Source organism: Nyctereutes procyonoides, unplaced genomic scaffold (genome assembly GCF_905146905.1).
Source record: "Nyctereutes procyonoides isolate TBG_1078 unplaced genomic scaffold, NYPRO_anot_genome, whole genome shotgun sequence".
In the NCBI taxonomy this organism is placed as follows: domain Eukaryota; kingdom Metazoa; phylum Chordata; class Mammalia; order Carnivora; family Canidae; genus Nyctereutes; species Nyctereutes procyonoides.
In genome coordinates, this window is record NW_026575140.1 from 35,002,824 (window position 1) to 35,030,727 (window position 27,904).

At 53.2% G+C, this 27,904-nt stretch overlaps 1 protein-coding gene across 1 annotated transcript in view; it reads left to right on the plus strand.

The window, feature by feature from the left end:
• Positions 1 to 7,340: 7,340 nt before the first annotated feature.
• The window catches only part of ACOT11 (acyl-CoA thioesterase 11), a 40,272-nt gene continuing 19,708 nt past the window's right edge, over positions 7,341 to 27,904 (plus strand). The window contains exon 1 of the mRNA XM_055306860.1: positions 7,341 to 7,463. Coding sequence (XP_055162835.1) covers positions 7,431 to 7,463 — 33 coding nt within the window. The 5' untranslated portion in view covers positions 7,341 to 7,430. The remainder of the gene's footprint in view (positions 7,464 to 27,904) is intronic.

The window sequence follows — 27,904 nt, forward strand, 5'->3', positions numbered from 1 at the left end:
TCCAGCCCTGACACTCTTGTACCTATAGGGTGCTCTGAGAGCACAGCGGAGCAAAGCGACAGGGAAAGTGCCCCATCCTGTGACTTGGGCATGGATTGGGCCCCTGGGTGTGGCAGCATGGCAGCTCTATGTCTGCAGACTGTCCTTTCCTCCAGGGAGGGGCTGAGGCAGGGGTTCAAGTACCAGCCTCTGTGAGGTGTCTGCAACATCTGATCCTCCACCTCTCCCAGCCCGGGTGGAATGCACTCCTACTGCCAGGCTCCTCCTCCCAAGATCCAGTGTCTTTCAGGGACCACCATCAACCTCTGTCAGGTGCAGATGAGGGTGTCCCCCAAACATGAATACTGATGGAAATTTTTCTAGGCAGCTCCTTCAAAAAAAAAAAAAAGATTTATTTATTTATTTATTTATTTATTTATGATAGACACAGACAGAGAGAGAGGGGGGCAGAGACACAGGCAGAGGGAGAAGCAGGCTCCATGCAGGTAGCCCAGGCGGGACTCGATCCTGGGACTCCTGGATCACGCCCTGGGCCAAAGGCAGGCGCTAAACCGCTGAGCCACCCAGGGATCCCCTAGGCAGCTCCTTATGCCTATGAGCATATCGTATATTTCACATCGCATCATATGACATCATATAACATGTAGACACCCTGTGTGTGGGAGGGGTGCCTCCATGTCCCCAGTTGGCAGCCTTCACCTTTCAGCTCTAGTCCAGTTGGAAGCACATACCTTAAATTATTTTTTTTAAAGTTTGTTTATTTATTTATTTATTTATTTATTTATTTATTTATTTATTTATTTATGATAGACATAGAGAGAGAGAGAGAGAGGCAGAGACACAGGCAGAGGGAGAAGCAGGCTCCATGCAGGTAGCCCAGGCGGGACTCGATCCCGGGACTCCAGGGTCGCGCCTGGGCCAAAGGCAGGCGCCAAACCGCCGAGCCACCCAGGGATCCCACATCCCTTAAATTATTTAAATTATTAACAGTGACTCTCTCTGAGGGAAGAGACCGAGGATGGTATTCATTTTCTTTGTTCTTTTCTGAACTGTCCATTTTCATCGGTTTTCCATCAGTACCCATCCGGGCAAGACAGTGCGCGCGGCCCAGCAGCTGGCCCCAGCCCCGGCCAGGTGTTCCGCACACAGTAGGTGCTCGGTAAAGGTGCGAATGGGAGCGGGGATGACGTCTTGGCTAAATTTAGCCGTAGCCCTTTGCGCCCTGGCGCCCGCCCGCCCCACGCGGACCCTGCCCGCCGGCGCCCGCCTTTCCGGCTCTGGCTCTGCTCGCGCGCCCCGGGACTGACGCCTGGCGGGCGGGGTGTCTGGCGCCGGCCCGGGGCGCTGGCCTTTGCGAGCCCTGCCGCCCTGCCGCCGTGCCGGGGAAGGGGGGACCAGAGCCCGCGGGAGCTCGCCCTGGCCGCGCCCCGCCGCGCCCCGCCTCCCGCATCAGGCTCTGCTCTGGGACCTAGCATGCCCGGGTCGGCGCCGCGCCCCGCGGAGCTGCTCCTCCAAAGCTCCCCTGGCCTCTGCCCCGCGAGCTGTGGCGTCTACAGGGTTCCACCTCTAGGGTAAGACCCCTAGGTCAGGCTGTCCCTCCCCTGCCTCCCTGCCTCCCTGCCAGTGAAGGACAGAAGGGCCGCACCCTCTGGGATTCTCCTGTTCCTGGCTCCCCCGGGGTCCCAGCCCTCGCTCAGACAGATCTGCCTCTCCCCCAGGACTGGGCGCCAGACATGCAACCTGGTGCCGGGTGCCCGCTTGCTTGGGCAGGCTGAGGCCTGAAGCATCCTAGACTTGAGCTGAGATGGGCCGGCCTCTCAGTGGGCTGGGGGTGGGGGTGGGGGGCCCCCCTGGGAGGGGCCAATGCACGCAGGACTCAGAGTCCACAGGGCCCCCGCCAATGTGACTCACTTGGACCTGGGGTTGGTGAGGGAGCAGTCGCTCTTGCTGTGAGGGCAACTTCCCTGCAAGGGTCCAGTCCAGGAAGTGAGGCTGAGTCCAGAGGACCCGGCAGCTGGGCCCACCCCCAGCATCTGGGCCCAGGAGCTGGTTCCAGCCCCAGCAGATGCAGGTGGTGAGAGAGGGACATGAAGAGGGCGTTTGAGCCCGCCAGGCAGGATGGAGGTTAGGATTGGCTGGACAGGTCCAGTACTCGGCTCATGCATCCTGCATCTGGCCTCTGTGGCTTGTTGGCACCCTTCATCCCTGTCTCCGCCACCCATGTCTTCTCTCCTCTGTACTGCTGAACCCGCCTCCCACTGCTTTCCTTGCCCAGCTTCTCTGTAAAGGGCTGTAGTTCTGAGGGAGGGCCCCCAGCCCTGGAGCAATGTTGATGTCACCTCTACTTCCTGTCTTGCTGGTATCACTACCTCATTCCTGCATCCTATCCCCCTTCCCATTTATCCCACAACTTCCTTTGTTCTGCCATACCCAGCCCAAGGGATCCCCTGCCTCCCCCCCCCCCCACCAAGGAACTGGAGTCTTCAGCTTGGAAAACAGGAGATGATAACATTCATTCATTCATTCATTCATTTGATTATTGATGTACACACGCATTTACTTCCATTCACTCACTCACCCCTTCCCTTGCTCTTTCCCATTCAATACCCCCTTCCTTTCCTCTCAGGACACTTAATGAGCATCTACTATGTTCAAAGCCCTGAGTGTTTGCATGGGGAGGCGGGGGACAGGATACTCTGATGAATCAGCTCCATCCCTGCTGCCAACCGTTCAAGGTCAAGAAAGATAAATTAGCACAAATAGCTCAATTGAAGAGAAAAAGTAGCATGAGACAGCAATGAAGGGCCGTGAAATGTGTGTGTGTGTGTTTGTGGGGGGGGCGGGGACAGAGGGGACTGAGGAAGACTATGGAAGCCCCACTCAGGAGGGGCACAGAAGACTTCCTGGAGGTGATGCCATTTGACCCAGGCTTTGATGGGGGACAGGGTTGGGAGGTAGAGCTATCAGAGGACACCGGGGTGGAGGGAACAGCAGGAACAAAGGAAACCCCAGTGTGAGGACACAGGAGGAAGCTCTGTCCATGGCTAGAGATGATTGGAAGAAATAAGTCTAGATGGGGCAGAGGACAGGACATGTGCTCCCATCTCTGGGCCTTCTGTCATAGACCAGGGGAGCAGCCTTGTCCTGGGTGACCCAGAGTCATGGTCATGGGGTAATGGCAAGACCTGGGTGGCAATTAGACCTCAACTGTTTTTTTTTTTTTTTTTTTTTTTATTTATTTATGATAGTCACAGAGAGAGAGAAAGAGAGGCAGAGACACAGGCAGAGGGAGAAGCAGGCTCCATACACTGGAAGCCCGACGTGGGACTCGATCCCGGGTCTCCAGGATCGCGCCCTGGGCCAAAGGCAGGCGCCAAACCGCTGCGCCACCCAGGGATCCCTAGACCTCAACTGTTCAGTCAGCCTTAGATGGAGTGAGTCCTTCTATCCTGGAGGTATGTAAGTGGAGGCTGCGATAGTAGGTGTGTGTGTGGAGTGAGGGAGAGTTACAAGTTCTGGCCCAGGTTGTGGTCCTATCTGGAAAGGCTAAAAAGCCCAGCAGAGGGAATTCCTGGGAGTTTGGTTATGTACTCACTTATTCATACCCTCATTTGACCCTATACCCCTTCTCTCCTTCCTTCCTTCCTTCCTTCCTTCCTTCCTTCCTTCCTTCCTATCACTCAGTCACTAAACACTTGTCCTGGGCACACCCCATGCTATGGACTCAGATGACTCAGATGAACTCCTTGTCCGTGTGAGTTCCCACTCTGATGGGGGAGACAGACCCCCCATGGCAGACAGTGGCAACCTACTATCCCTGTGGCATATAGATGGAGGTTACTTCTCTGTGTTTTGTCACCGAGTGGGGTTGCAGAGTTGGGACGTGGGCCTGAAGAATGAATTTAAACATGTGTCTTCCAGCCAGGAGGGCCCCATCTGTGGGGCCAGAGAAAGGATGTCACATGGGAAACGAAGTGCTTGCCGGAGAAAATACCTGGGGTCCTGGGGCTTAAGAGGCAGGCTTTCTTGAGACATGGGACTCCCCAGAGGTGCACTTGAGGACCAGGCCTTTGCACTACAGACACCACAAGCTCATCCCACACTAGCAGTGAGCCTACAGGGTTCAGGCACCTCTAGAGAAGTCCTTGGTCTGCATAAGCTGTAAGAAGGCTGCACAGAGTGCTGCTTACACCTGTGGGCTCTGGACTTAGATCAGGGTTCAAGTCCTTATGCTAACTCTTATCAATCACATGACTTAAGACAAATGACTCTTTGCTTCCAGTTTTCCTCTGTAGGAGAATGATAATCATAGTACCTTCCTCCAAGGATGAGGCCCAAAGGTGGTACCATATCTGAGGTGCTTGCACAGGGCTGGGCGTGTGGGAAAATCTATAATGACAGTGACGGTGGTGGTGAGAGAGATGGTCAGTCAAAGTCCGCCTCAACAGCCTCTGGGTCTCGTTCTCTCCACCTGTGAAGTGGGAGGGCTGACCCAGCTCACTGGCTCTGACAGGGTGGTCTCTGGACCAGCAGCACCAGCAGCACCAGCAATTCATGGGATCTTACTAGCAATACAAATTCTTGGGCTCTCCTGGAGCTTTTGCTTTCAGTAGTCTGAATTTTATTTTTTTTTAAGATTTTATTTTTTTATGAGAGACACAGAGAGAGAGGCAGAGCAGGCTCCATGCAGGGAACCTGACGCGGAACTCGATCCCGGGACCTCAGGATCACGCCCTGGGCTGAAGGTGGTGCTAAACCGCTGAGTCACCCGGGCTGCCCCAGCAATCTGAATAAAAAGCCCTTTGCAGCCCCAGTGGCTCAGCGGTTTAGCGCTGCCTTTAGCCCGGGGTGTGATCCTGGAGGCCCAGGATCCAGTCCCATGTCAGGCTCCCTGCATGGAGCCTGCTTCTCCCTCTGCCTGTGTCTCTGCCTCTTTCTCTCTCTTTTTGTGTCTCTCATGAATAAATAAAATATTTTTTTTTAAAGCTCTTTGCGTGATGCTGATGCAGGCTGACGTTTGGGGACCTCACTCTTGCTTAAAACCTTCTCTCTATCCACCTTTCCAGGACCGTGATCCATCCAGGTGTCCTGTGATCCATCCAGGTGTGCTACGTGTTTCCTACGCCTAGGGCTCCGGTCTGGGGGCTGACGGTGAGAGGGCATGGAGATGAGTAAGATGTGGTGTCGGTCCTTGGGGGGGCTCCCAGGCGAGTTGGGGAGGGGAGGCAGATACCCATGAAATACTCACTGGAATCAGAGGCTGAACAGAACTGCCGAAGAGATGCGAGTTAGTTCTATAGTGAAGAGTAGAGAGGAGAGAGCCCTCTGCAGAGGGATGTGGCTCTCTGTTGCTTGTTCCTGACAGTGTACTGATTCAACCTTGCTGGGAGTCCTCTTGTAAGTCTCACTGAAGCCTCTCTTACTTTGTGGCTTGTTGTGGGGTGAGGTGGACAAGGCCATAGGCTTGAGGTTAGGAATGAGGAGTCCAGACAGCTTCCTCACAGACTTCAGGTGGCTCACTTTTCATCCCTGGGCTTCAGTGTATCCCTCTGTAAAACAGGGGGATTAGACAGAGTCCAGTGAATCTGCGAATCGTGAAGCCCTGGTAAGAGAGTAGGTTGGGGACCAGAAGCTTCTAGGTCTCATTCCCTCATCTGCGCAGTGAAGCCCTGAAATTGCTCTGGCTGCCCGCCCGGGTACAGTGAGATGAGCTGTCCCTTCCCAGTCGAGGTCTCATGATTCCTGTCCTGTTCATTTCACATGGCTTTTTAGCATGTGGGGCCTGTTCTTCATTCTTAGAGGCTTCCTCGGCCCAGTTGCCTGGCATTCAAGGCCGTGCTCGACAGATTCCCAGCTTTTCTCTGCAAGATGAGGATCCTTACTGCCTATTATTATATCCAGTTCTGTTCCCTGTTAGCCCTTCCACCTCACCCCTTTTCTCAGCCCATTCAGTCTTCAGGCCAGAAAGCACTACCTCCTTCAGGAAGCCTCCTAGATTGCCCCAGCCCTCAGTGCCATCCTTGGACTGTCTTGCTGTCTGTAAGGTGTGACTTTAATTTCTCATTTGTTGACACTGAACTGCCTGCCGACAGACCCATGAGCTCTTTAAGGGAAAGGCTGGAGCTCATAGGGATGGGCATTAGAGCCCTTGACTCCCAGAACAGGGAGGCTCAGAGACAAGAGGGAATTTGCTCAGAGTTACAGGGCACATTAGTGAGAGACTCAGGCCCAGAAGCCAGGTGTCTTAGGCCCAGGGGGAGACCTTAGGTGTGGGGCGTGAGCTAGAGGCAGTGAAGGGCAGAGGCCTCAGAGGGGGTGACCTGTGTTCCAACATGGCTTTGCACTCAGTGGCTGTGCCCTTGGGCTGTGTCACCTACCCTTCCCAAGGTTACCTTCTGGGGGGTTGGAGCGAGGACCAGGAGAGGCCTTGGACACAGTAGGAGCTAGGTTATTGTGTGGTGCTTTTTATCACTCCTGACCATTTGTCCACTCCAGCTCCCCTGCCTGGCTCTCCCCTGCCTTCTTCTCTGAACCACCAAGGTGGAGCAACCATGCTCCATCATGAAAAGTCCAATGTGAGTGTCAAGGCCCCCTCATTAAGCCTCTTGCAGAAGTGAGAGGGACAAGAGAGAATCAAGGCAGTCTCTCCATCGGGAGTGGCTACAGAGTGCCTAGGGTGGGTGTCCACAGGGCCCAAGCCTGTGGAGCTAATGAGGTGGGATTTGACAGATGTCACTTTAAGAAGTCACATTGCTTATTTGAAGGAGGGAGGGGGTGTGCCCTGGCCCTGGCCACAGCCCCACTGGGCTGCACTTGGGGGCTGCCCTCCCAAGGGTGAAGAGTCCTAGCAGGTGGGCCTGATTTGTCCCTGGCAGGCTGCTGGCAGCTCCCTGGCTTCCTGCCCCCTCCAGCCCAAGCCCTGGTGGACAGATAGAAGCCGGTGACCTTTGCCAGTCTAACTGGCTGGGGGCCGTGAGGTGGAAACTCCTGGCCCCTGGGAAAGACCCCAGAGCCAGGAGACCCTGTGAGAAGGCTGTCAGGGGCTGGAAGTGGGGGTGACCAAGTTTGGCTGTGGCTAGGGATAAAGCGGGTACCCGGCCTCCTGATGTGGCTGGGGCCCAGTTGGTGGCCTCTTTCCTTGTCTCCAGCAGGCAGGCACAGGAGCCTGGGAGTGGGGTGCTCTGGGAAAAGGCAGGCAGAGGGCAGTCTGGGGAGAGGCAGGCCTGAGTGATAACTGCTGGGCTGGGAGGGGCGGGGGCTCGGGAGGAGGAGGAGCAGGAGGGGGAGGAGGAGTGGGGGGAGGAGGAGGAGCGGGAGGGAGGAGAGGCCGCGGGCTTCATCTGGAGGCGGAGCGGGCTGCTGCTCAGGTGGCCCGCGGCTCTCACAGGGTGCTGCCAGCGGCGCCACGGGTTGGCGGGGTCTCAGCCACGATGATCCAGAATGTGGGAAATCACCTGCGCAGGGTATGCGGGCGGGCTGGGGGTTGCGGGGTGGCCCACGGGGTGGGGGTGAGGGCGTGGGGGTGCTGGGGGCTGGAGATCCCGAAAGAGAATTGGAATTTCCATTCTAAGTCAGAAGTTCTGTATCTTCTCTGTCCTGGGCTGGTTTACCGTGAGCAGCAATCCCCAAACCAGCCTGGGGCCATGAGCTGCCCCAAGGGCTTGGGGGAGGGGGGCCTGCGGGGAAGTTCCTTGTCTGGAATGCTATTTCGGGGCTGTGTGTCTGTCCCAGCCGTGTCCTGCGTGTGTGGCTTCTGCTGGATATCCGAGCCCATGCCTCTGTGGGGTTCGGGGCTGGATAGGGTTTGGGGCTCAGAGGCCGTGGTGCTGAAAGGAGCTACAGGGTCGGGGTGTGTGTAAGAGGGAGAGTGCAAGTGTGGCAGGACGAGCTCTGGGAGCCTCTGGGAGGTTACCTCTCTCGGGTGCTCAGGACCAGGCATGGGCGTTGGAAAGGTGTCTGCAGGGTGCCCACATTTCCCTGGGATGTCTCACCAGGGACTTTGGAGTTGAGATTAGATGCTGAGGCATGGGACGGAGGCAAGTGCTCATCACCCACCTGGCAGGAGCCTTTGATCTGGTGAAGAGGACAAGGGTTCAGGACAGACTGGCAAAGGTTGTGCTGGGCACAGAGGGGGCTGTCCTCTGAGGACGTTGTCAGGAAACGCCTTTTTAGGGGGGCAGGGATGGGATGCCTGGGTGGCTCAGTTGAGCATCTGCCTTCAGCTCAGGGCGTGATCCCGGGGTCCTGGGATCAAATCCCACATTGGGCTTCTTGCAGGGAACCTGTTTCTCCCTCTGCCTATGTCTCTGTCTTTCTGTGTGTCTCTGGTGAATAAATAAATAAAACCTTAAAAAATAATAAAATAAAGGGGGCAGGGGCAAATACATTTCTTACCTATCCACCCCTCCATCTGCCTGAGTGCCACCCAGCTTAGACCTCAGCACCCTCTCCACTGGCCAAAGCACCTTCTCCAGGCTTCTCCGATTCTGCATCCCACCTGTCCAATCTCCCTCCACTGAGGGATGCTTCTAATAGGTAAATGTGCTTATTCCACACCTGCTCAGCCAGCTGCCTTCAGTGTAACATCCGTGTTCCTTGACTGACACAGAAAGATCTTGAAAACCTGCTTCTGCCTGCTTCTCCCTCCTCATTCCACCCTCCCCACCTCTATGCATTCAGTGTGGCAGCTGAACCGAACTGCTTGCCACTGCCTTGGTATACCACCTTGGTTCTTCCCTCTTCACTGCGGTCCCTACTGTGCTTTCTGCTCGGGTGGCACCTAGTCTCCCACCTCCTCCCCCACCCCCTGGAGAGTTACCTCTGAGCCCTTAGATCTCAGCTCAGATGCTGACTCCTCTAGAAAGCCTTCCCAGACTTCCCAGGGCACAGGGAGCCTCTGTGTTAGCTCTGTCTCCCCCTGATGTGTATGTCTATCTCTTCCACCAGGGAGTTCCAGGAGGCTGCTCTTGCTGTGCCCAGCAGATGGCCTGGGCATGGTCAGAACCCCAGCAATGCCTAATGAATGAATGGTTGGGCACCGGAGCTTCTCAGTGAGGCCAAGGGTGGGATCTGAGCCACAGGGCCTCCTGCTCCCCATCTCCTGAGCATGGGGCAGACAACATATTCCAGATGGGGCTGTGTCTTCTCTTGTGCCCTTCATGATTTCTCCCCATTGATCCCCATCAATAATTGAGGAGAAGGTTGTGGGGAAAGGATGTATCATTATCATCATTTTACAGAGATAACTATTTATATATAGGGGCACCTGAGTGGCTCACTCGGTTAAGCATCTGCCTTTGGCTTGTGTCATGATCTCAGGGTCCTGGGATTCAGCCCTGGGTTGGGCTCCCTGCTCAGCAGGGATCCTGCTTCTCTTTCTGCCTCTTCCCCTGCTTCTCTTTCTGCCTCTTCCCCTGCTTGTGTGCTTCTCTCTCTCTCTGTCAAATAAATAAATAAATAAAATCTTTAAAGCATAAAACCATAAAAAGCAATATATATACATATATTGACCAACTATATATATATAGTTTTTAATGAAAAGCAAGCAAATAAAAAAACCCCACCAAACTCTCTTCACTGGGGACACAGAAAGCCAGGTTAACTGGGAATGGAAAGGGGCACACAGATAGCCCACAGCCCTGCTTCACAGGGTTTGGAGGCCCTTGTCAGCATCCCAGGCACTGTGGACAGTGAATCTTTTGGAGTTAGATGGTTCTGGCTCTTACCTGCCCCTGGGCACCCAGCAAGCCCTTGGAACATGTAAATGAGTGAGTGAGGTGGTAAGCCTGCCAAGCTGAGGGCACAAGGTGTGGCGGGGGAGCTCTGATTGCCTGGCTGCTGGGTGCTGGAAAGGTCCTACTGTCCTGTCTCAGCCCTTGCCTCTCTCAGTGGAGACCCTCCCCTTCCCCATCCAGGGTGCCTGTCTGTACTGGGCCCTGAGTCCCACGCTCCTGGGCTGGTAGTGATCTGCTGGTACCCTAGTGGGAGACTGGCAACCTCTGCTCAGCTTCCGTTTTAGCCAGGTCAAGGTCACCTCCTGAGAACTTTATTTACTCTGGGAGAGGTGATAGAGCTGTTGATCCCCATTCTCCTTGGAAGGCCCTGCACCCTGGTAGTGTTGCTAACAGGCGGTGGAAGATCGGAAAGAGCAACAGGAATTGGTGCCGACTCCTGACGGGGATCCCACTGCTTCACCTTGAACCTGAGGACAGCTGGAGGTTCTCCCCAGCCCAGCTGCTCAGCCTCATTGAGGGTCTAGTACAGAGTGTGAGGAGGTTTCAGGCATGGCATTTGGCCACCCCTGGATTAGAATCTTATCTTTACCCCATTGCTCATATGTAACCTTGGGCCATGTGCTCCCCCTCTCTGAGTGTTCTCTGAGGCCTCCACCAGCCTTGACAGTTTGGACTTTTGGGAAGGGTTTGTGCACCATCTTGAGGTTGGTCCTGACAGCAAAAGGCAGGGGCCTGTCTGCCTTGAGAGCCCTGCTTTGTGGTAGAGGAGGGACACCCACAGGAATGAAACGGCACGCCTATGATACAGTGTGAGTGCAAAAACTTGTGAGTGAATGAGTGACTATGGGAGAAGGGTGCTGAAGTGGTCCCAGAAGGTTTCCTGGAGGAAGAGGCAGGACTCAGACACTTAGCCACTTAGCTTCAGCCTGTTCAGGAGCTGCATGTGAACCCTGGTCTCAGCCATGGACAGATGCCTTTAGTGTTTGTAGTCTGTCTGGAGGACTCTTCTTCATCCTGCAAAACCCAGCTCAGCCATCGTTTCCCCTATCCATCCGCATCCTGCCTGCCTGCTCCCAGAATTAATGGCATCTCCTCAGGATGTGATACTAATTTTGCTTGTTCCCTCCACAGGGATTTGCACATGGCAGGTACTAAGTACTCTGGGATGAACCCAGGCTGCTGTGTGGTGCTCACAGCTAATGAAGGAGACACAGTGAGAAAGTAGTCCAGTAAATACACGATCCAAATCTGTGCTAAGTGCCATGAACAGTAATAATGATGAGCGTAAATGCCATATAAGTGCTCCCTGCATGCCAAGCATGCATTAACTTGTTTATTCTTTATAACAACTCTGTGGAGTAGATAACGTTACTATGCCCGTGTTGAAGCCGAAATGGAGACAGAGAGGTTAAGTAACTTGCCCAAGGTCACACAGCTATTAAGTGGCACTGCTGACATTAAACTCTCAGGGAACTGTGAGAGAATAATGAGAGAGGTCAGGGGAGGGCTCTCTGAGCTGGTGACAACTGAATAGAAACCTAGCAGCTGAGAAGGAGACAGCCAGAGGAAGGGCTGGAAGGGTATTCCAGGCAGAGGGAATGGCATTCACTTGTAGGCTCCAAGGCTTGGGATGGGGCTTGGTGCCTCTGAGCTATTGAGTGGGGGGCAGTGTGGCCTGGACAGGGGCAAGCAAGGGCAGAGCAGGTGGGAGGGGCTGAGACAGGCAGGCAGTAGTATGCCTCGGGCTAGGGGTCTGGGCCTGGTAGGCAGGGTTTGGGGTTTGGAGCGCTAGGAGTTGTATTGTCCTGCCCACCAGACCGTGTGGTGCTTGGGGATCCTCTGGTCCTCAGGCTTAGTGCCAAGGTACATGGTCCTGCACACTGTGCTCAGAGAAGCTCAGAGACCTAGGGAAACACATTGTCATGGTTCCGCTCTGGACAGGCAGCCCCACGAAGGTCCTGGCCACTTTCCCATCCACTCCCTGACCCCTCATAACAGGAAGGTGGGTGATAGGCTCATCCCCCATAGGCAGGGCATGGAGAAGTGAGATGATATGCCTGGGCTTATGAAGCTGGTGAGAGACTTAGAATCCCTACCTGGCAGGCTGAGACCTTTTTCCCAGCCCCTGACCTGGCCAGGGAGACATCTGGAACTGCTTTGCATCTAAAACATGGCCTTCGCTGTCACACTCAGACCCACTCCATCACAGCCTCCCCTGTGCACCTTCGCACACTGATAATGCACATCCGGGGCTGATCACCTTCCCCCTCACACACACCAGTGGTCTAGAGGAGGCTGCACCACTGCCCTTCACCTGTGTTTGGTCCAGGCCGGGCCATGCTGGCATCCCCAGCACCTCTGGACAGCTGCTCATGAGTCTAGAGATCTGCCTTAGACATACTAACTCACTTTACCCTTGAGTCCTTAGTTCCTCAGCCGTGAACCAGGTCTGTTCCTGTAGATCTTGCCAGAGGATTGGCAAGATTAATGACTCTGGAGGAGTGCGGAGCTTGGCACACAATCAACCGTGGTAGATGTTGATTGGTCCTTCTCTTTTCATTTCACCTGGACTTCTGATTCCTCAATGTTTCAAAGACAGGGTCAGTTGGTTGGAGGAGGTGGTAAAGACGAACTTGTTGTGTACCTACTAGGTGGCAGCCCTGCTACCAGCCCTGCTAGGCTTGTGGTATTCATCTGGCTTTACAGATGAAAGAGAACCAAGGCTCTAGCACTGAGCCACTTTGAGCTAGTTGGAGAATTCAAATCTCGTCACGGCCTAAGCTACAGCTGGGCAGGGGCCCCGTGCCATGGCACTTCTCCTTGTCCTGGGCCGACCTGACTAAGCAGAGGAACTCACACCCCTGCCTTGTGCCTGCCCTGTCCTGTGCCTTCAGGGACAGATGGTGCTGTCGGCCCAAGGCTCTGCTGTCTCCCTGGCTGCAGGCCTGTGAGCTCCTGCCACTCTTCAGGAGCAGCCTCTTTGTGGGTAGCAGTTGGCATCGGGGCAGTGATGGAAAGGACCAGAGTCTGGCACTCTGGGGACACTGGGATGAGTCAGACTGGACCTGCCCTCAGGTGCCCCCAGGCTGATGGGGAGACAGAGAGAGGTACAAACCACTGATGATAGCGGAGTGTGGCCAGTCTGTGAGAGAGCGAAGCCCAGGGTGCCCCTTCACCAGCCTAGGGGCAGGGCAGGCTCCCTGGGGGAGTGATGGGTTGGCCTGGCCTTCTTTGGGTCAGGAAGCCTGGCCCAGGCAGAGGCATCTGTGTGTGAGATGTGGGGAGGAGCTGGTTATACCAGCAAGGTGAGAGAATTTGGGAATGACACCTTGAGGAGTCCCTCTCCTGCCTCCTTGTCCAGGTAATATGTATGTCCTGCCTGGGGCTTCTTCCATAGTCATAGTTTGCCCTCAGCAAATCAGACATTAAGTCTTTAATGTCAGCAGACATAAGCATTAGCATCTGTTTCGGAGACGCAGCTTTGGAAGTGAGCAAAGCAAAATCCCAGCACAGGACGTGGTGCCCTCAGGCAAGTCCCTCAGATAGCCCAGGTCTTCATTTTCCTGTTTTGTGCAAGGGGCCTAATTGTGCCTCACAAGTTTTGGGCAAGGATTACATAATGTTATGGACACAAAGCCATTATATAATGTATACAAAGGCCTGGAACATGGTAGGTACTGAAGAAATTCTGCCCAGGATGGGGGAAAGGGGAGATGTTGGTCAAAGGGCACCAACTTTCAGTTATAAGATGAGTAAGTTCTGGAGACCTGGTGTATGGTATGGGGACCACAGTTAACAACAATGAGTTACACACTTGAAATTTGCTAAGAGAGTACATTTCAAGTGTTCTTATCTCTGCCCCCTCCCCCACCCGCCCCAAACAGGGGAACTCTAAGTTGATGGATGTGTTAATCCCTTGATTGTGGTCATCATTTCACAATATATATTGTCTATCAAAACCTCACGCTGTGTGATCTAAATACATAACAACTTTTATTCGGCAAACACTGGGACTCCAGGGAGCTGTGGCCCTGTGCTTGAGGAGTCTCCCATCTCATCATATGTGCACCCACTTTGCAGTCTGGGAAGCACCATGAAAGCTTTATCTTGTCTGGTTTTTCAGAAGCGCAGAGAGTTGGCAGGCTGGCACCCCCCCGCCCCCCCCCCCCGGCCCTCTGATGTGGTCCCGAGAGCCCCATTCCTCAGGGTGGGATGCTCCCCGCCCCTGACCTTTCCACTCCTTGCTGCTGTCCTATTTGTGACCTCTGGAACTGGCTGTGATCTGCCCTGGGGGTGTGGCCCTGCCAGGTGTGGCCCATTCCTAAGCCTGGAAAGTGGTCAGAGGTTGGGAAGGGGAGTGGCCCTTAAGCCTTCCTAAAGCAGCCTCAGGTTTACAGCGTTTCCAGGGCTGAGCTGAACCAGGTGGGTCTCAATTTCCATTTGATTCCTTGGGGAGGGTGTAGGGAGACCAGCTTCTGTCCTTCTCCAAGGATACTACTCTCTGTTGCTGTGGGAGGGACAAACGGGTGGTCTAGAGTCAGAAGACTAGCCTGTTCTGGCCAAGTGGCTAGCTACTCTTTCTTTCTTTCTTTCTTCCTTTCTTTCTTTTAAAGATTTTATTCATTTATTCATGAGAGACACAGAGAGAGAGAGAGAGGCAGAGACACAGGCAGAGGGAGAAGCAGGCTCCATGCAGGGAGCCTGATGTGGGACTCTATCCCTGACTCCAGGATCACGCCCTGGGCTGAAGGCAGGCACTAAACCGCTGAGCCACCCAGGCTGCCCTAGCTACTCTTTCTGAGCCTTAGTTTCCTTGTGTGTAACATGGGGCTGTGGGGGTAGTAATGAGCCCTGTCCCGTGAGGCTGCTTGTGTCATGCAGGTTAGGGCCATGCTGGCCTTTACACACAGACAAGTTTTAGGATTGAGATCCCTCTTCTACTGGCTGTGTCCCATCAGCCTCCAGAGGAGCCCTCAGGTATCTCCCAGACTCTAGGCAATCCAAACCACTTTCCTGTACCCATGTTCCCTTCCAACTACTTCCTGGTTTCTTTGCTTCCTTTTCCCAGTAAAATCTCTGCAAGACTTTTCTGTGGTCCCTCCTTCTACCTCTCTGCCTCTCACCCTGTCCCTAATCCATGACTCCTCTCCCTAACTTCCCTCCACCCCCTTAGAGCTTCTCTGCCTGTCTGCTGGGACTGCTCAGCAACCTGACCAGCAGGCACCCTGCTGGAGATCCACCCTCTTTAGTGTCCATCCACCTCGCCCAGTTCCCTGTGGTTTCCTCTGTAGCCCGCTCCCTCCCACCAATCTCTAAATAGCTCCATCGTTGCTCTCTCCTTGGATGATGTCTGTTCTGTCTACTGTGGCTGTATGAAAAACTACCCCCACACAGTGGCTTAAAACAAGACCCATTTCATTGTATCTTGAGAGTTTGTGGGTCAGGAATTTGGACAGGACTTGGCTGGGTGACCGTTCTGCTCTACATGGGTAGGGCGTTGGGTGTAGCTGCGACCTGCCACCCTGCTGTTCCTCTGGCAGCCAGGCTTGTCCCCATTTCTCCTCGGGCTCTTTGCACCCTCTGTTCCCCTGCCTGGAACCCTGTGCCAGGGGAACCTTGCATGACTGCTCCTGCTTATCATTCATTCAGGTCTGGGCCTTGAAGCCTCCTTCGTTGCCAAGGCTGGATTTGCATCTCCCGCCTCCGCCACCTTCTCTCTTCATCACATCCACTGTTTCCCACAGCACTTTTCGTTTTTAAAATGACCATGTTTCTTTGCTTATTTTATTATCTGTCCATCAGGGAACACATTTAATGTTATATTCCTAGCATCTTGAAGGAATGAATGGAAGTTTTAAAAAAAGATTGATGTTGATTCCCAGCTAGAATTGCCCTCTTTCTAATCTCACGCACCCCAGTTTGGTCTTGTGTTTTTTTTTTTTTGTTTGTTTTTTAAGATTTTATTTTTTAAGTAATCTCTACACCCAATGTGGGGCTTAAACTCATAACCCTGAGAATAAGGGTCATGGGCTTGACCTTGAGGCATCCGGGTGCCCCTTGTCTTGGTTTTCTCTCTTATCGAACCCTCCTGTCCTCTGACCCAGCCAGCCCTGAGCTGTGTCGCCTGAGACCCATCACCAGGCCACATATAGCCTTACCCCCTCATGGTCCCCCTCCTGCCTGGTTGTCCTTCCAAGCTACACCCCCTCACCTCCCGTCGACACAGGGCTGGGCCTTGTGCTGCTAGTTACACCCTAGCCCAAGGCTGCCTCCTTCCAGTCACTGAATTGTTCCTGCCCTAAACATGTCCCCACCCTCACCACACCAGAAGCCTTCAGCAAGAATCAGTCCCTGTTATGGGCACATGAAATTGTGAGGCTGCTTGTGTAGATCCAGCCAATAAGCTAGAGCCACCCCAGCAACCATATAACTTAAAACAAAGTGAGGGTGACGGAAAACCCCAAATGCAGGCAGATACCATGAATCTTGTTCCTTTCATCTGCTTGATCTTATGTTTATAGGTTATAGCCTTTCAGGTGGCCATCTGGAACCAGGTTTGTGTCTTCATTCCAGGCATTTGATCAAACGTTGAATGGACTAAACAAATGATACTCCATTAGAGACACCTCCTGGTTCAGTTTAACATATTTTCATATTTTTTACTGAGCGTTTACAATGTTCTGGGTCTGTGCAAACACAAAATGCACAGAATATGTCCATTCTCGCCTCACGATCTCTTCCCTTGCGCCTGGGATGCCTTGTTCCTAGTGAGCCGGAGCTGGTTTCCAGTGATTGTTGCCTTCTATACCTTTGTGAGGGAGTCTTGAGCCTTTCAGGGACCCGGAAAAGGAGGTCTCCCAGCAACTCTCGCGTATGCTTAGACTGTGTGTGGATATTTGTGGGAGGCCTCTGTGGAGTGTCATGGACTTTGCCTGTTCAACATCTTGGCTCATGGCTGAAGTGAAGCCTGGTGGTTGGTAGACAGATGGCATGTTCAGCTGGCAGTGATTGTCACAGAGCAGGGCTGAAAGACCTGTCTGATGCCACCTCTGCTGGAGCTCCCCTGCCACTTTCCTGTCTTCCCAAAGCCTGGGTCCTCATCCTCAAGCTTGGTGTGGGCTCTTGCAAGTCCACCCAGCCAGTCATGGCAGGTCTCTCTCACCCCCAGGGACTGTGCAGACTCCTGCTGGTTAGCATGATTTCCTGTGTTGCTCATCAATGCGTGGATTTTTAATAACATGAAGAGCTGACCCCTTTTGTTAAAAAAGATTTTATTCATTCATGAGCGACACAGAGAGAGAGAGACAGGGACACAGGCAGAGGGAGAAGCAGGTTCCCCGCAAGAACCTGATGCGGGACTTCATCCCAGGATCACGCCCTGAGCCAAAGGCAGACACTCAACCACTGAGCCATCCGGGTGCCCTGAACTGAGCCTTTTTAATTACATTCTCTGGGTCAGATTCTGTTCAAAGCACCTTGCACATATAATCTCACTGAGTCCTGTTTGTGATAACGTTACTTCCATTTTACAGATGTGGAAAGTGAGGTTTGCTGAGGTTCACCTGCTCATCCTTTCCTCAACAAATCTTTCTCAGATTCCTTTGAGACCGTGTGGGGCACATGGGTAAAGGGATGAGAAGGCCATCCTGCAGCTGGAGAACTTGAGGTTGAGGGAAGGCCGTGGAGTGTGGCATGCGCCCAGAGAGGACCGTCAGTGCACCTGCTCAGCCCAGCAGCCTCTGCCAGAGCCCAGGCCCAGCTCTGGGGCTCTAACCCTTTGACCCGGCCACTCCGGGCCTTCGAAGCAGCCTCTTGAAATTGGTGTTCCTTGGCCAGGCCTGTTCTGGGGCCTGGTTCACTCCTTGCCAGTGTAAGGAATGCGTCTGCGGATAAAGTCCCAGCTCTCACTCTGGCCACTCCTCTGCTTCGGAATAGTTTCTTGAATACTTTGGGGGAGAAAAATTTGGTGTGCTGTGTGGGGGAAAGCTGGGCGAGGCTAGAGAGAAGAGACAAGGGGACTGCAGACCCCAGGGCGGGCAGAAGTGGGGGCATCCGGGGGGCCTCCCACCCAAGGGTGGGAGGGCGGGCCCCACCTGCTGGGGGAGGACCGGACCCCATCCCTCAGCACAGGGCCTGCAGGGACTGGAGAAGCAGCAGGGGCCTCAGAGGGGCGGGGGGGGGGGGGGGGGGGGGGGGGGGGGGGGGCTGCCAGCTTCCTGCGGCAGGAAGTCCCGGCAGTGGCCAGAATCCCTCCCACAGGGCTGCGCAAGCAGCTCAGGCCTGAGGAATGTGTGCAGCCGAGGTAGGAGGGGCCCCTTCCTGCCCCTTTACTTCTCCCTCTGCCCCGTGCCCTTCTGTCTCCTCTCTCCTGCTTGCTGTGTTCCCTACCGGCCTCTGTGCTGTGACCTCATGGTTTCCTCCCCTCCCCCTCATCCCCTCCCCCTCTTCTCCTCCTTCTCTCTCTGGGACCTCTCTCTTCTTCTCCCCACTTCCCTCTTCTGGTTCTTTGTCCCTCGGCCCTTGCCGTCCTGGGGGTGCTGGGGTGCCTGCAGCCGGTGGGCCCAGCTCCAAGGTGAGCAGGCTCATGTCAGGAGCTCGGTGCCCGTTACCATGGTGACCCCAGGCAGGTGGCAGGCAGTGTGGGGTGCAGTGGGGCGGGAGGCTGGGGAGGGCCGTGCTGAGCTGGTAGGCTGTGCCTGCCCACCCCAATCCCTGAAGGGCCTGCTTCACTGCCAGGGGCTCCAGCACGGGGTGTTGCCCACCAGTTTCTGGCTGGGGTTTCTGGCTGGGTGCTATCAGAGGGTCTCCCCTGAAGAGCCACGTGGTGGGGGCCAGTCGCCCTGGGGGTTGGATGGCCTGTGTTGGAATCCATCCTGCCTCTGCCCTGGGTTTGCTGGAGGCAGAGGGAGGGAGGGGGTGGACAGCCCCTAGGCGGGAGCTCCAGGGAGGCAGCTGCCAGTGGTGTTGGGGGCAGTGTGTGGAAGAACTGACAGGCTCCTCAGGGGAAGGGTCATGTTGAAAAGGAGTGAGCCCCCTGTCTCTGGGACTAAGCAAGCTCATGCTGGACGACTACTGAGGGGGTGTGCTAGCCGAGAGCCTGCCTGGGCCTGGGTAGTCTTGCTGCCGTGGGACTTCCTTGCCCTCGGACTTCCTTGCCCTCCGGAGAGACAGGATTTACAAAGGATGGCGTTCAGCTCAGAGAGCTTGCAGTTTCCTCACCAGGAGCGGCCACCTCCCTCCTTCCTGGGCTTCCAGGCCTCCGATGTCCAGTAGGACCAGCGCCTTGAGCGTGGGCCGTGGGGAGGAGGGGTACAGATACCTCCATACCCTAGCTGTTTCCTGTGGGGACATGAGGGGAGGGGAGCTTGGGCCTATGGGTTCTGGAAGGGCCTAAGGTCTGGCAGGGATGCAGCAGTAACTACCCTGCCTGGCAGAGGGGAGAGGCAGTTGCAGCCAAGCAGCCAAGCAGCCTCAGACTTGGAGTTAAACAGACTTGAGTTCCGGTCCCGACTCTGCCTTCACGGTGCGATTTTGCGCCTGCGCACGTGTGTGTGTGTGTGTGTGTGTGTGTGTACAAGTTACTGACCCTTTCCAAGTCTCTATTTTCCCATCTGTACATTGTAGATAATAGCAAGGATGTTGATCAGAGCTGTGTAAAGATGAAAAGAGAGAATGCACTCCTTTGTGGAGTACCTGGTGTGTAGTAAATAGTTCCGGGAGGTGGGGTGGTGGTGGTGGTGGGGATTGTTCTCAAGCTCCTCTGCATGCCCACCCCTGCAACTTTATACATGAGGAAACTGGGGCCAGAGAGATGAAAACGGGTGCTCCCATCTCACAGGTCCTTAGTCTGGGGCACGCAGCACGGAAGGTGCCCAGTCAGTGCGGGGAGGCGGGAACAAGGGTGCAGGCTGAGGGGTGACACACAACCAGCCCCTGGTCCCACAGCTTCCACGCAGGCTCCCGCAGGCCCCTGGCATCTTTCCTAGGGCACCCCATCTAGCCCTTGGCTAGGGGATGGGGGAACCCACTCAGGTTTGTCCCCTCCCCCCCATGCAAGCCCTACTCAGCCTTGCAAGAAATGCTGGAATAAAAAGGCAGAACCCCCCCCCCCTCCAATTTACAAAGCACTTGCCATTTGCTGCCCCTTTGCACCTCAGGACAGTTCTGTAAGGTACTCATTAATCTCATGGTATGGATGAGTCTGGGGGTGCGTGGGGGTGCTTGTTGGTGGACATGTGAGTAACTGGGTGGAGAGGAAGGAAGGGGCCTGTGGCCTCTATGCTTCTGAGGGCAGGTCTGGGATTCATCTGCAGTGCCCCCCACCTCCAGAACCCACTGTCCCACACCACCTCCGCTCCCCACATTTCCGCTTCCCCAAAGAGAGAAACAAAGGCTGCTGTTGTCTGTGGTGTTTTAGGAAAGACAGGTGCCCGTCCAGCCAACTGCCCCGTCTTAAATGCACAGCACTTCACAGTTGGCTGGGTGCTTTTGGTTTTGGGACCTCCCTTAAATCTCACACTGCTCTTGGATGGCAGTGGGGTGGGGATTTTTGTCTTTTTTTTTTTCCCCAAAGAAGAAACAACTTCAAAATCCCTGGGTGGCTCAGTGGTTTAGCGCCTTGCCTTCGGCCCCGGCGTGATCCTGGAGTCCCGGGATCCAATCCCGTGTTGGGCTCCTGATATGGAGCCTGCTTCTCCCTCTGCCTGTGTCTCTGTCTCTCTCTCTCTCTATCATAAATAAATAAATAAATAAATAAATAAATAAATAAATAAATAAATAAAAATCTAAAAAAAAAAAAAAAGAAGAAGAAGAAACAACTTCTCAGTGACTTACTCAAGGTCTCAAGACCTTTGGACAGAGTTCCACCCATGCCTCAGTTTCCCTAACCAAACACGCAGTTGTAATCCACCTCCCAAGCCCTTCTCGCTCTTGTGGTGGAAGCAGGGCCTGTAGTGTAGATGGAGGCAGGAGGCCAGTGCTCTGTGGTTCAGAGCTGGGGGACCTTGGACAGGGCTTGGGAGTACTCTGGGCTTGGGTCTCCTGTGTACCTTGCCAGCCAGGGACAACGCCTCAAATATTTGTCCAGGGGACAGAGGAGGTACAAATGGGAAAGTATTCAGAAAATGCCCTCCTTGCCTTGGCTGGGTCCAGGCAGGCTTCTCAGTGTGACAGGAGGAGTTTTCCAGATGACCTAGCTGAGGGTAGGTGTCAGATTTCAGACAAAGTTATTTTTACCCTTGGGGTGGAGGGAGGCAGGTGATGTTTAGGCTTTTTTCTAGAATGGGGTGAGGGGGCAGGGGTGGGAGTGGGGCCTCTAGTGGGGAAACTCACCTGACCTGATGGCTGGCAGTCTCCCTGGCCTACATGGGGTGACACTAGTGGAGATCAGGGACCACTGAACAAATCCATTCATTTGGTCCACAGTGAGCCAGGCATGTGGACACCAGGAGTAGAGAGACAGGGCTCCTGCCTGGTGGGTCTTCTGGTCCAAGCTACCCAACTACAATTCAGTGAACGTTGTTGGAGTGGACAGCATTAGAGAGGGGAGGTATATGGCGCCAGGAGCATGAGAGTGCAGGATAGGTAATGGATCTGAGGGGCGAGTAGACTTTGCAGAGGCAAAGAGTGCTCCAGGCACAGGGGCATGTGCAAAGGCCCTGCAGCAGGAGGTGTGGCAGGGCAGTCTGTGGGGCCTTATGGGCCTTGGTAAGGAGTTCTTTCTGTGAGCCAAACCCTTCATAGTTGGAAAGAGTCTTAGAGACTAAATGTCCCACTTGAGAGATGAGAAAACTGAGGCCTAGACAGCTAATAATGAAACCTATCATTTTTTTACCAAGCCAAACAGGCTTGCTTCCAGTATGTTTTTTTTAATTAAAAAAATTAAAAATTGGTATTTGGTATTTTATGTTTTATTTACATTAAATTAGCAGACTTACCTGATATTTGTTTAAAATGATTTCTCTTAAGAATTAAAACAAATATGGAGCACCTGGATGGCTCAGTGGCATCAGACTCCCTATAGGAGCCTGCTTCTCCCTCTGCCTGTGTCTCTGCCTCTTGTGTCTCTCATGAATAAATAAATAAAATATTTTAAAAAGGAATTAAAAACAATTAAGATGAAATATATAATTCACGATTTTCTTTCTTTCTTTCTTTCTTTCTTTCTTTCTTTCTTTCTTTCTTTCTTTCTTTCTTTCTTATCTTATTTATTTGAGAGAGAGAGAGAGCATGAGCAGGAAGGAGAGGGAGAAGCAAACTCTCCATGAGCATTGAGCCTGATGGGGGGCCCGATCCCAGGACCCCAGGATCATGACCTGAGCCGAAGACATATGCTTAACTGACTGAGCTACCCAGGTGCCCCTAATTCACCATTTTCAAGTGTATAGTATAATGGAACTTCTGAACTATGTTCACGTTAGGCAACCACCATCTCTGTTTGGCTCTGAAACATTTCCATCACTTTAAAGTAAAGCCCCTTAACCCATTACAAGGGTCCTGTCCTTCCCTCCCCTTCCCAGCCCCTGGCAACCACCAGTTGGCTTTCTGTCTCTACAGGTTTATCTGCACTGGAGATCTTACATAAATGGAACCACGATATGTGACCTTTTGTGTCTGGTTTATTTCCCTCAGCATGATGTTTTTGAAATGCCTCCGTGTTTTACATATGGCGGCTTCATTTCTTCTTATGTCTGATTAACGTTCCATTGTATGTGTATATACCACAGTTTGTCTATCCATTTATTCATCATTGGACGTGGACTGTTTCCACCTTCTGGCTATTGTGAATAGTGTGGCTATGAACGTGGGTGTGTGTACATTTGTTTGAGTCCTTGTTTTCAGTTCCTTTGGGTCTATACCTAGGAATGGAGTTGCAAAGTCATATGGTGTTTCTATGCTCGGCTTTTTGAGGACTGCCAAACTGTTTTCTATCGTGGCTCCAACATTTTCTCTTCCCCCCAGCATGATAACAACAATTGTTATCATGTGTGATTTTGCTTGTAGCCATTCTAGTGGGTTCACAGTCTTTTATAATCCTCACTGTAAGCTCAGGTTCTTTTATTATCTCCATTAGACAGATGAGGAAACTGAGTCATGGAGAGGTAAAATAACTTGACCAAAGTATTCTGGGGAGGATGAGCTGATAAAAGTTCCATTTATGTTCAGTTTTACAGGAAGACACCAAACTGAAAATGGCTCATGAGGCTGTTCGTCCAAAGGAGGGATGGGGCTACTCTAAGGAAAGTTGTCCTTACCTCAGAGTTTCCATTATGCTCATACCCCTCCTCCCTGCCTCATCAGATTGGGGACATAGGGCAGAATTAGAAGGCTGAAGGCCCTTCCATCCCCCTCTTCCATACTGAGAAAGCATAAGAACTGGCTGTCAGAAGAAGGAGGAAGCCCAGTGCGTGATCAGCCCACCCCAGACTGTGGGCTCTGGACCTCTGGACTGAGACTCAGGGTTGTGGCTTCTGTTCTCCTTGGTCACTGATGGGCTGTGCAGTTTGGAAGTCATTTACTTCTTCTCTCTGAGTCTTAGACTGGAAGAATTTTTTCCATCTTCCCCATCACCAAGGCCCAGGAAAGTACTGTAGAGATGTACATGTGCACTTTGGCTGGTGGGTCTGGGATTGTCTTAAAGTCTACCTTGCTGCTCACAAGCAAAGTATCTGAGTTTGCTCATCAGTAAAATGGGTAGAATAACAATGCCTCACAGGGTAGATGTAAAAATTACGAGATGATACATATGAAATTTCCTAGCGTAGAACTTGATACGTAGCAGGTGTTCAATAAATGTTAACCAAGTGAATGGCATATAAGAAGTGCTTACTACAAAACACTGGTTTAATTTTCTACCTGTCCCACTCCATAATCTTGAAAAATGTCAAGTGCCAACACAGCCTGTAGCCAGAAGTAAAATGAAGATATTTGTAGAGGTCATTGGGGACCATTATTTATCCTATAGAATGAAAATATGATCTGATGTTATATGATGATCAGAAATCTATGGAACAGGGCACCTGGGTGGCTCAGTTGGTTAATGTCTGCCTTTGGCTCTGGTCATGAACCCAGGGTCCTGGGATGGAGCCCCACTCAGTGGGGAGCCTGCTTCTCCCTCTGCTTCTTGTTCTGCCTCTCCCCACTACTTCGTGCTTGCTCTCTTTCTGTCAAATAAAGAAATAAATGAAATCTTTTTAAAAATTAAAAAAAAAAAACTTATGGAACAGCCCATTGGTGTCCTTCTCCCAGCCCTTAGGCTAGCTTCATGGATGAGAGCTCTCTCTTTTTATCTATGCATTTGGGACCCACTGCTACCCCCTTTCACCTCTTTTTGTCTGCTGGGAACCCCAAGGCAAAATGTGAGTCTCTGTGGCAGCATTTTTGTGCAACTAGATTCCTAACATAATCCTCCCTCCCCTTATTCAGTTCCTTAGCTTTGTTTGCATTTTGGCTCTGGGTGCATGTGGGGTCTGTGTGCTGTGTCTGTGCAGGCTGCTGCAGAGCCTTTTTTGGGAGGGCGGTAGGGAATAGGCCTGAAGGGGAATTTAGGATGTTGACAAATGCTCCTGCTTTGCTGTTGGGGAAACTGCCAGGAGGACACCCTGGTTTCTCTGAGAGGCTGGCTCTCCCTTTGTGGGGACAAGCTGTCTCGTTTGGATAGCTTCTTTCACTGCTCAGAGTGACCTGGCTCAGACAATCAGGCCTCTCATGGGGCCTGGCCAGTGGTACTTAGGGTAGGCCAGAGCTGCTTCTCCCTGCCCCCTCAGGACCTGCCTTCTGGTCCCCACCCCTCAGGAAGTGGGGAACGAGGAATGTGGGCTTTGCAGTCTCCTACCCAGGCTGGAATTTCTGTCCCACTGTCACTGGCTTCTTGAATTCTCACAGCAGCTCTCGGAGGGGCTAACACGCCGTCTCACAGGGTTGCCGTGAGGTTCTGGCGAACTCAGTTGAGAAAGTACTACTCAGAAGCTCAGTGTGAACGATGTCTGAGTCTCTCCTGGCTATTTTTCTGTAGAAAGACCAAACTCAGCTTTATAATGCTAACAGTAAGTGCTCCACGAATGTTGGCCATATGGTGGATGTGTACTAGGAGCCTCAAATACTCAATCTCGTTTAATTTCATCCTATGATGATACTTAGAGGTAGGTTTTATAATCCCATTCTTACAGATGAGGAAACTGAGGCCCCCAGAGTTTGAGCCACTTGCCCAAGGTCACACAAATTAGTTGTAAAACCGGACTTGAACCCAGGCCAGGCCAAGCCCTAAGGCCTGTGTAGAGACAGCTTCAGTCATGTCATGGTGGGTCAGTTGAGAGGTCACCGCAAGCCTGCTCCTCTCTTCCAGGCCCGTTGTTCCAGATGGTTCCTGAAGGCACTGAGGTCTCTTTGCTGGCTGGTCTCAGTTTCCTGGCTCCTCACTATAGGCCACAGGCTTATATGGTTCCTAGAGACTTCTGGGCCCTCTCCCTCTGACTCCACCTAGTACTTTCCCACCTGCTTCCTTTGGCCCCGAGGGTCGCATCACCCAAGACTTTGTCATTCCCTAGCCTTTCCTCCTGTTCTTCATGTCCTTCCTGTCCCTTAAAACATCCTTGTCATCAAGCCTAAGCTCTAGGGCCACCCCATCTCTCATGCTTTCCTTCCTTTTCTTCTTTCATAGGTGTTTATTTGGCACCTGCTCTGTGGCAGGCCTGAGTCTGTCCCTGTCCCGTGAGAATGGCTATGTGATGGGGGAGGTGGCTCACAAAACAGTGACCACATAGCATGGTCAGGGCTGTGATAGAGACAGATGAGGCTGTGGGGCCAGGGAGGCCCTAACTCTCTCTGGGGAAGAAGGAGGAGGAAGGGCTCACCTGGCACATGGGGCAGATAAAGGGATCTTAGGCAGAAGCAGCAACCACATCGCGGGGGGATGGAGCTGGTTGAGAGTAGTGCTCTGAGGAATGGCATATGGTCTAGAGCTTGGGAGAGCAGCTGTGGGAGCCACAGAGTGGGGACTCGATCAATCCTGACAGTAGGGAGCCATTGAGGAGTCTTGAGCAGGGGAGGTGTCTGGTCAGGCTTGCTCTTCAGAAAGGTCTATGTGGTCCTCAGGTCAGAATGAAGCCCCACAGTGGGGGCAGTTATAAAGGCTAGACCTCGTGTCCCTGCAAGACAGGCTACTGAAAGTGATGGTTGTTGTGTTGGTGGTTTTGCTGTTGGGAAAGATGCCTCTGGAAATTGTGGAGGCTAGAAGAAGGTGGAGAGACTGGGGGCCTGTGGACAGGCTGTGGAAACAGTTTAGTGAGCTAGCAGTGCCTAAGGGGGTGCTGAGTTGTCAGGGTAAAAGGGACACTGAGGGTTTAGGGAGGGTGGGTCACTGGGACGAGAGGAAATCTGAGGTTAAGTCTGTTCATGTGGGGCTGTTGTCACATCATGTAGAAGGGGCCCTGGCTCAGGACAGTTCATCCTGGCACCTCAGCTATGACCCAGGACTGTGCGTCAACCTCCCTAACTATGAAGGATTGGATGAAGTGGCCTCTCCTTCTGTGACCCGGCAGGTCTGTGACATGGCCGTGGCCCAGGAGGAGGGACACAGAGCCCATGGAATAGCCAGCTGAGTCCTAGTCTGGATGACCAAATCTGGCCAGGTCTGCTGTGGTCTGGGGCCAGTGCAGGCACATTTACCATCTGAGATGACACGTCTCTGACCCCCAGATGCCCTCCCTAGCTTCATAGTAGGCTCTGCCCTCCCTGTCAGCTGTCTTGGCTCAGCCTGGCCCAGCCGCTCCAGGCCCTGACTTCATCCAAGGCCTCTGCTCTCCCTGTGACTGGCCCTGGGAGGAGTGGTCTGGCTCTGGGGCCCGATTGGCCAAACTTTGTCTGGGCTGCTCACGCCCCTGTCTCCCAGGCTGGCTGCCTGCCCACCTTGGGATGGGAGGAGGGCCAGCCTGGCCTTCCATGACGTGAGCAGATTGCCATGGAGCCAAGGAAAGAGTTGGAGTCTGAGAGGCTGTGCCTGGGGCCCCTGGTGCTGCCCTGTCCCCTCTGCTTGTGCTCTAGCCCAGGGGTTCTGTGCCCCTCTCTTTGATGAAAGTGGGGGATGGCCACAGGGGGTCTCATTCCTCAGTTCGCCTGGGCACTCAGCCCTGCTCAGAGAAGCACAATATTTCCTGTCTGACAAGGTGACAGGACTCCTCAGCTTTCTCAGCAGACATGTCAGCTAGGCATGCAAGCACCCTGCAGGGGCAGAGTCCAGAATCCTGAAACCAGGACCAGGGGTGCCTTAGTGATCGGCAATCTCCCTCTGCACCTGTTAGCCCAGTGAGTCACACCTGAGCTTCAGGAGGGGCGGGGACTTGCTCAGAATCGCATAGCACCAGAGGGACAAGGCTAGGATTTGAACTCAGGTCTGTCTCTGTTTGTCCCTCCACAAACCTTTGATGTGGTGCTACTGTGTGCCAGGCCCTTCTAAGCAAGAGTACTAGAGTAGGAGCTTCTTAGAAGGAATGAACCAATTTATCTTTGTTCTTTCAATATTTGGTCCAGGGCACAGAGGAAGTGCTCAGTGAACGAACGAACGAATGAATGCATGCATGAATGAATGAACAAGGCAAAGATCTTGTCTTTTCTAGGCCTGCAGAATCCAATGGGACGGTAGGGACTCCTTTTCATAGAACAGAAAATAGGAGGCTGGTGAGAGTGGTCAGAAGCAGAGGGAGCACTGAGACTCAGATGTCCCAGCTGTTTTCCATCCTCACTTTTCTCATCTGTGAAATGGGGTTGACAGTCCTCACCCTCTGCCTTCCTTGTGAAGAGGTAGATGTGGAAATCGGTTTGTAAAAAAAAAGCAGGGATGTTGTGTATAGGGCTTCCCTGTGTACATGCCTGGAACTGCCTGGAAATCCCATATGGTCTGCTGTCTTTCTTTTGACCACTTACCCTTTGCATCTGGCCTCCCCCATTTCCCTAGCTTGCTCTACGGCCTTCTGGAATGTTCTGCCCAGGACCCCGGGCTGTGGGATGGGTTTGGGAAGGGTATGGGTGACTGGAGTCTGCCTGCCTCCTCCCCCTACCATCTCCCACACCCAGAAAGGCAGCCCCACTTCTACATCTACACAGGCCCCCAATGCACAACAGGCCAGAAATGCCTTGGCAGTGGTTACCATGGTGACATGTCCTGCTGCTTGGAC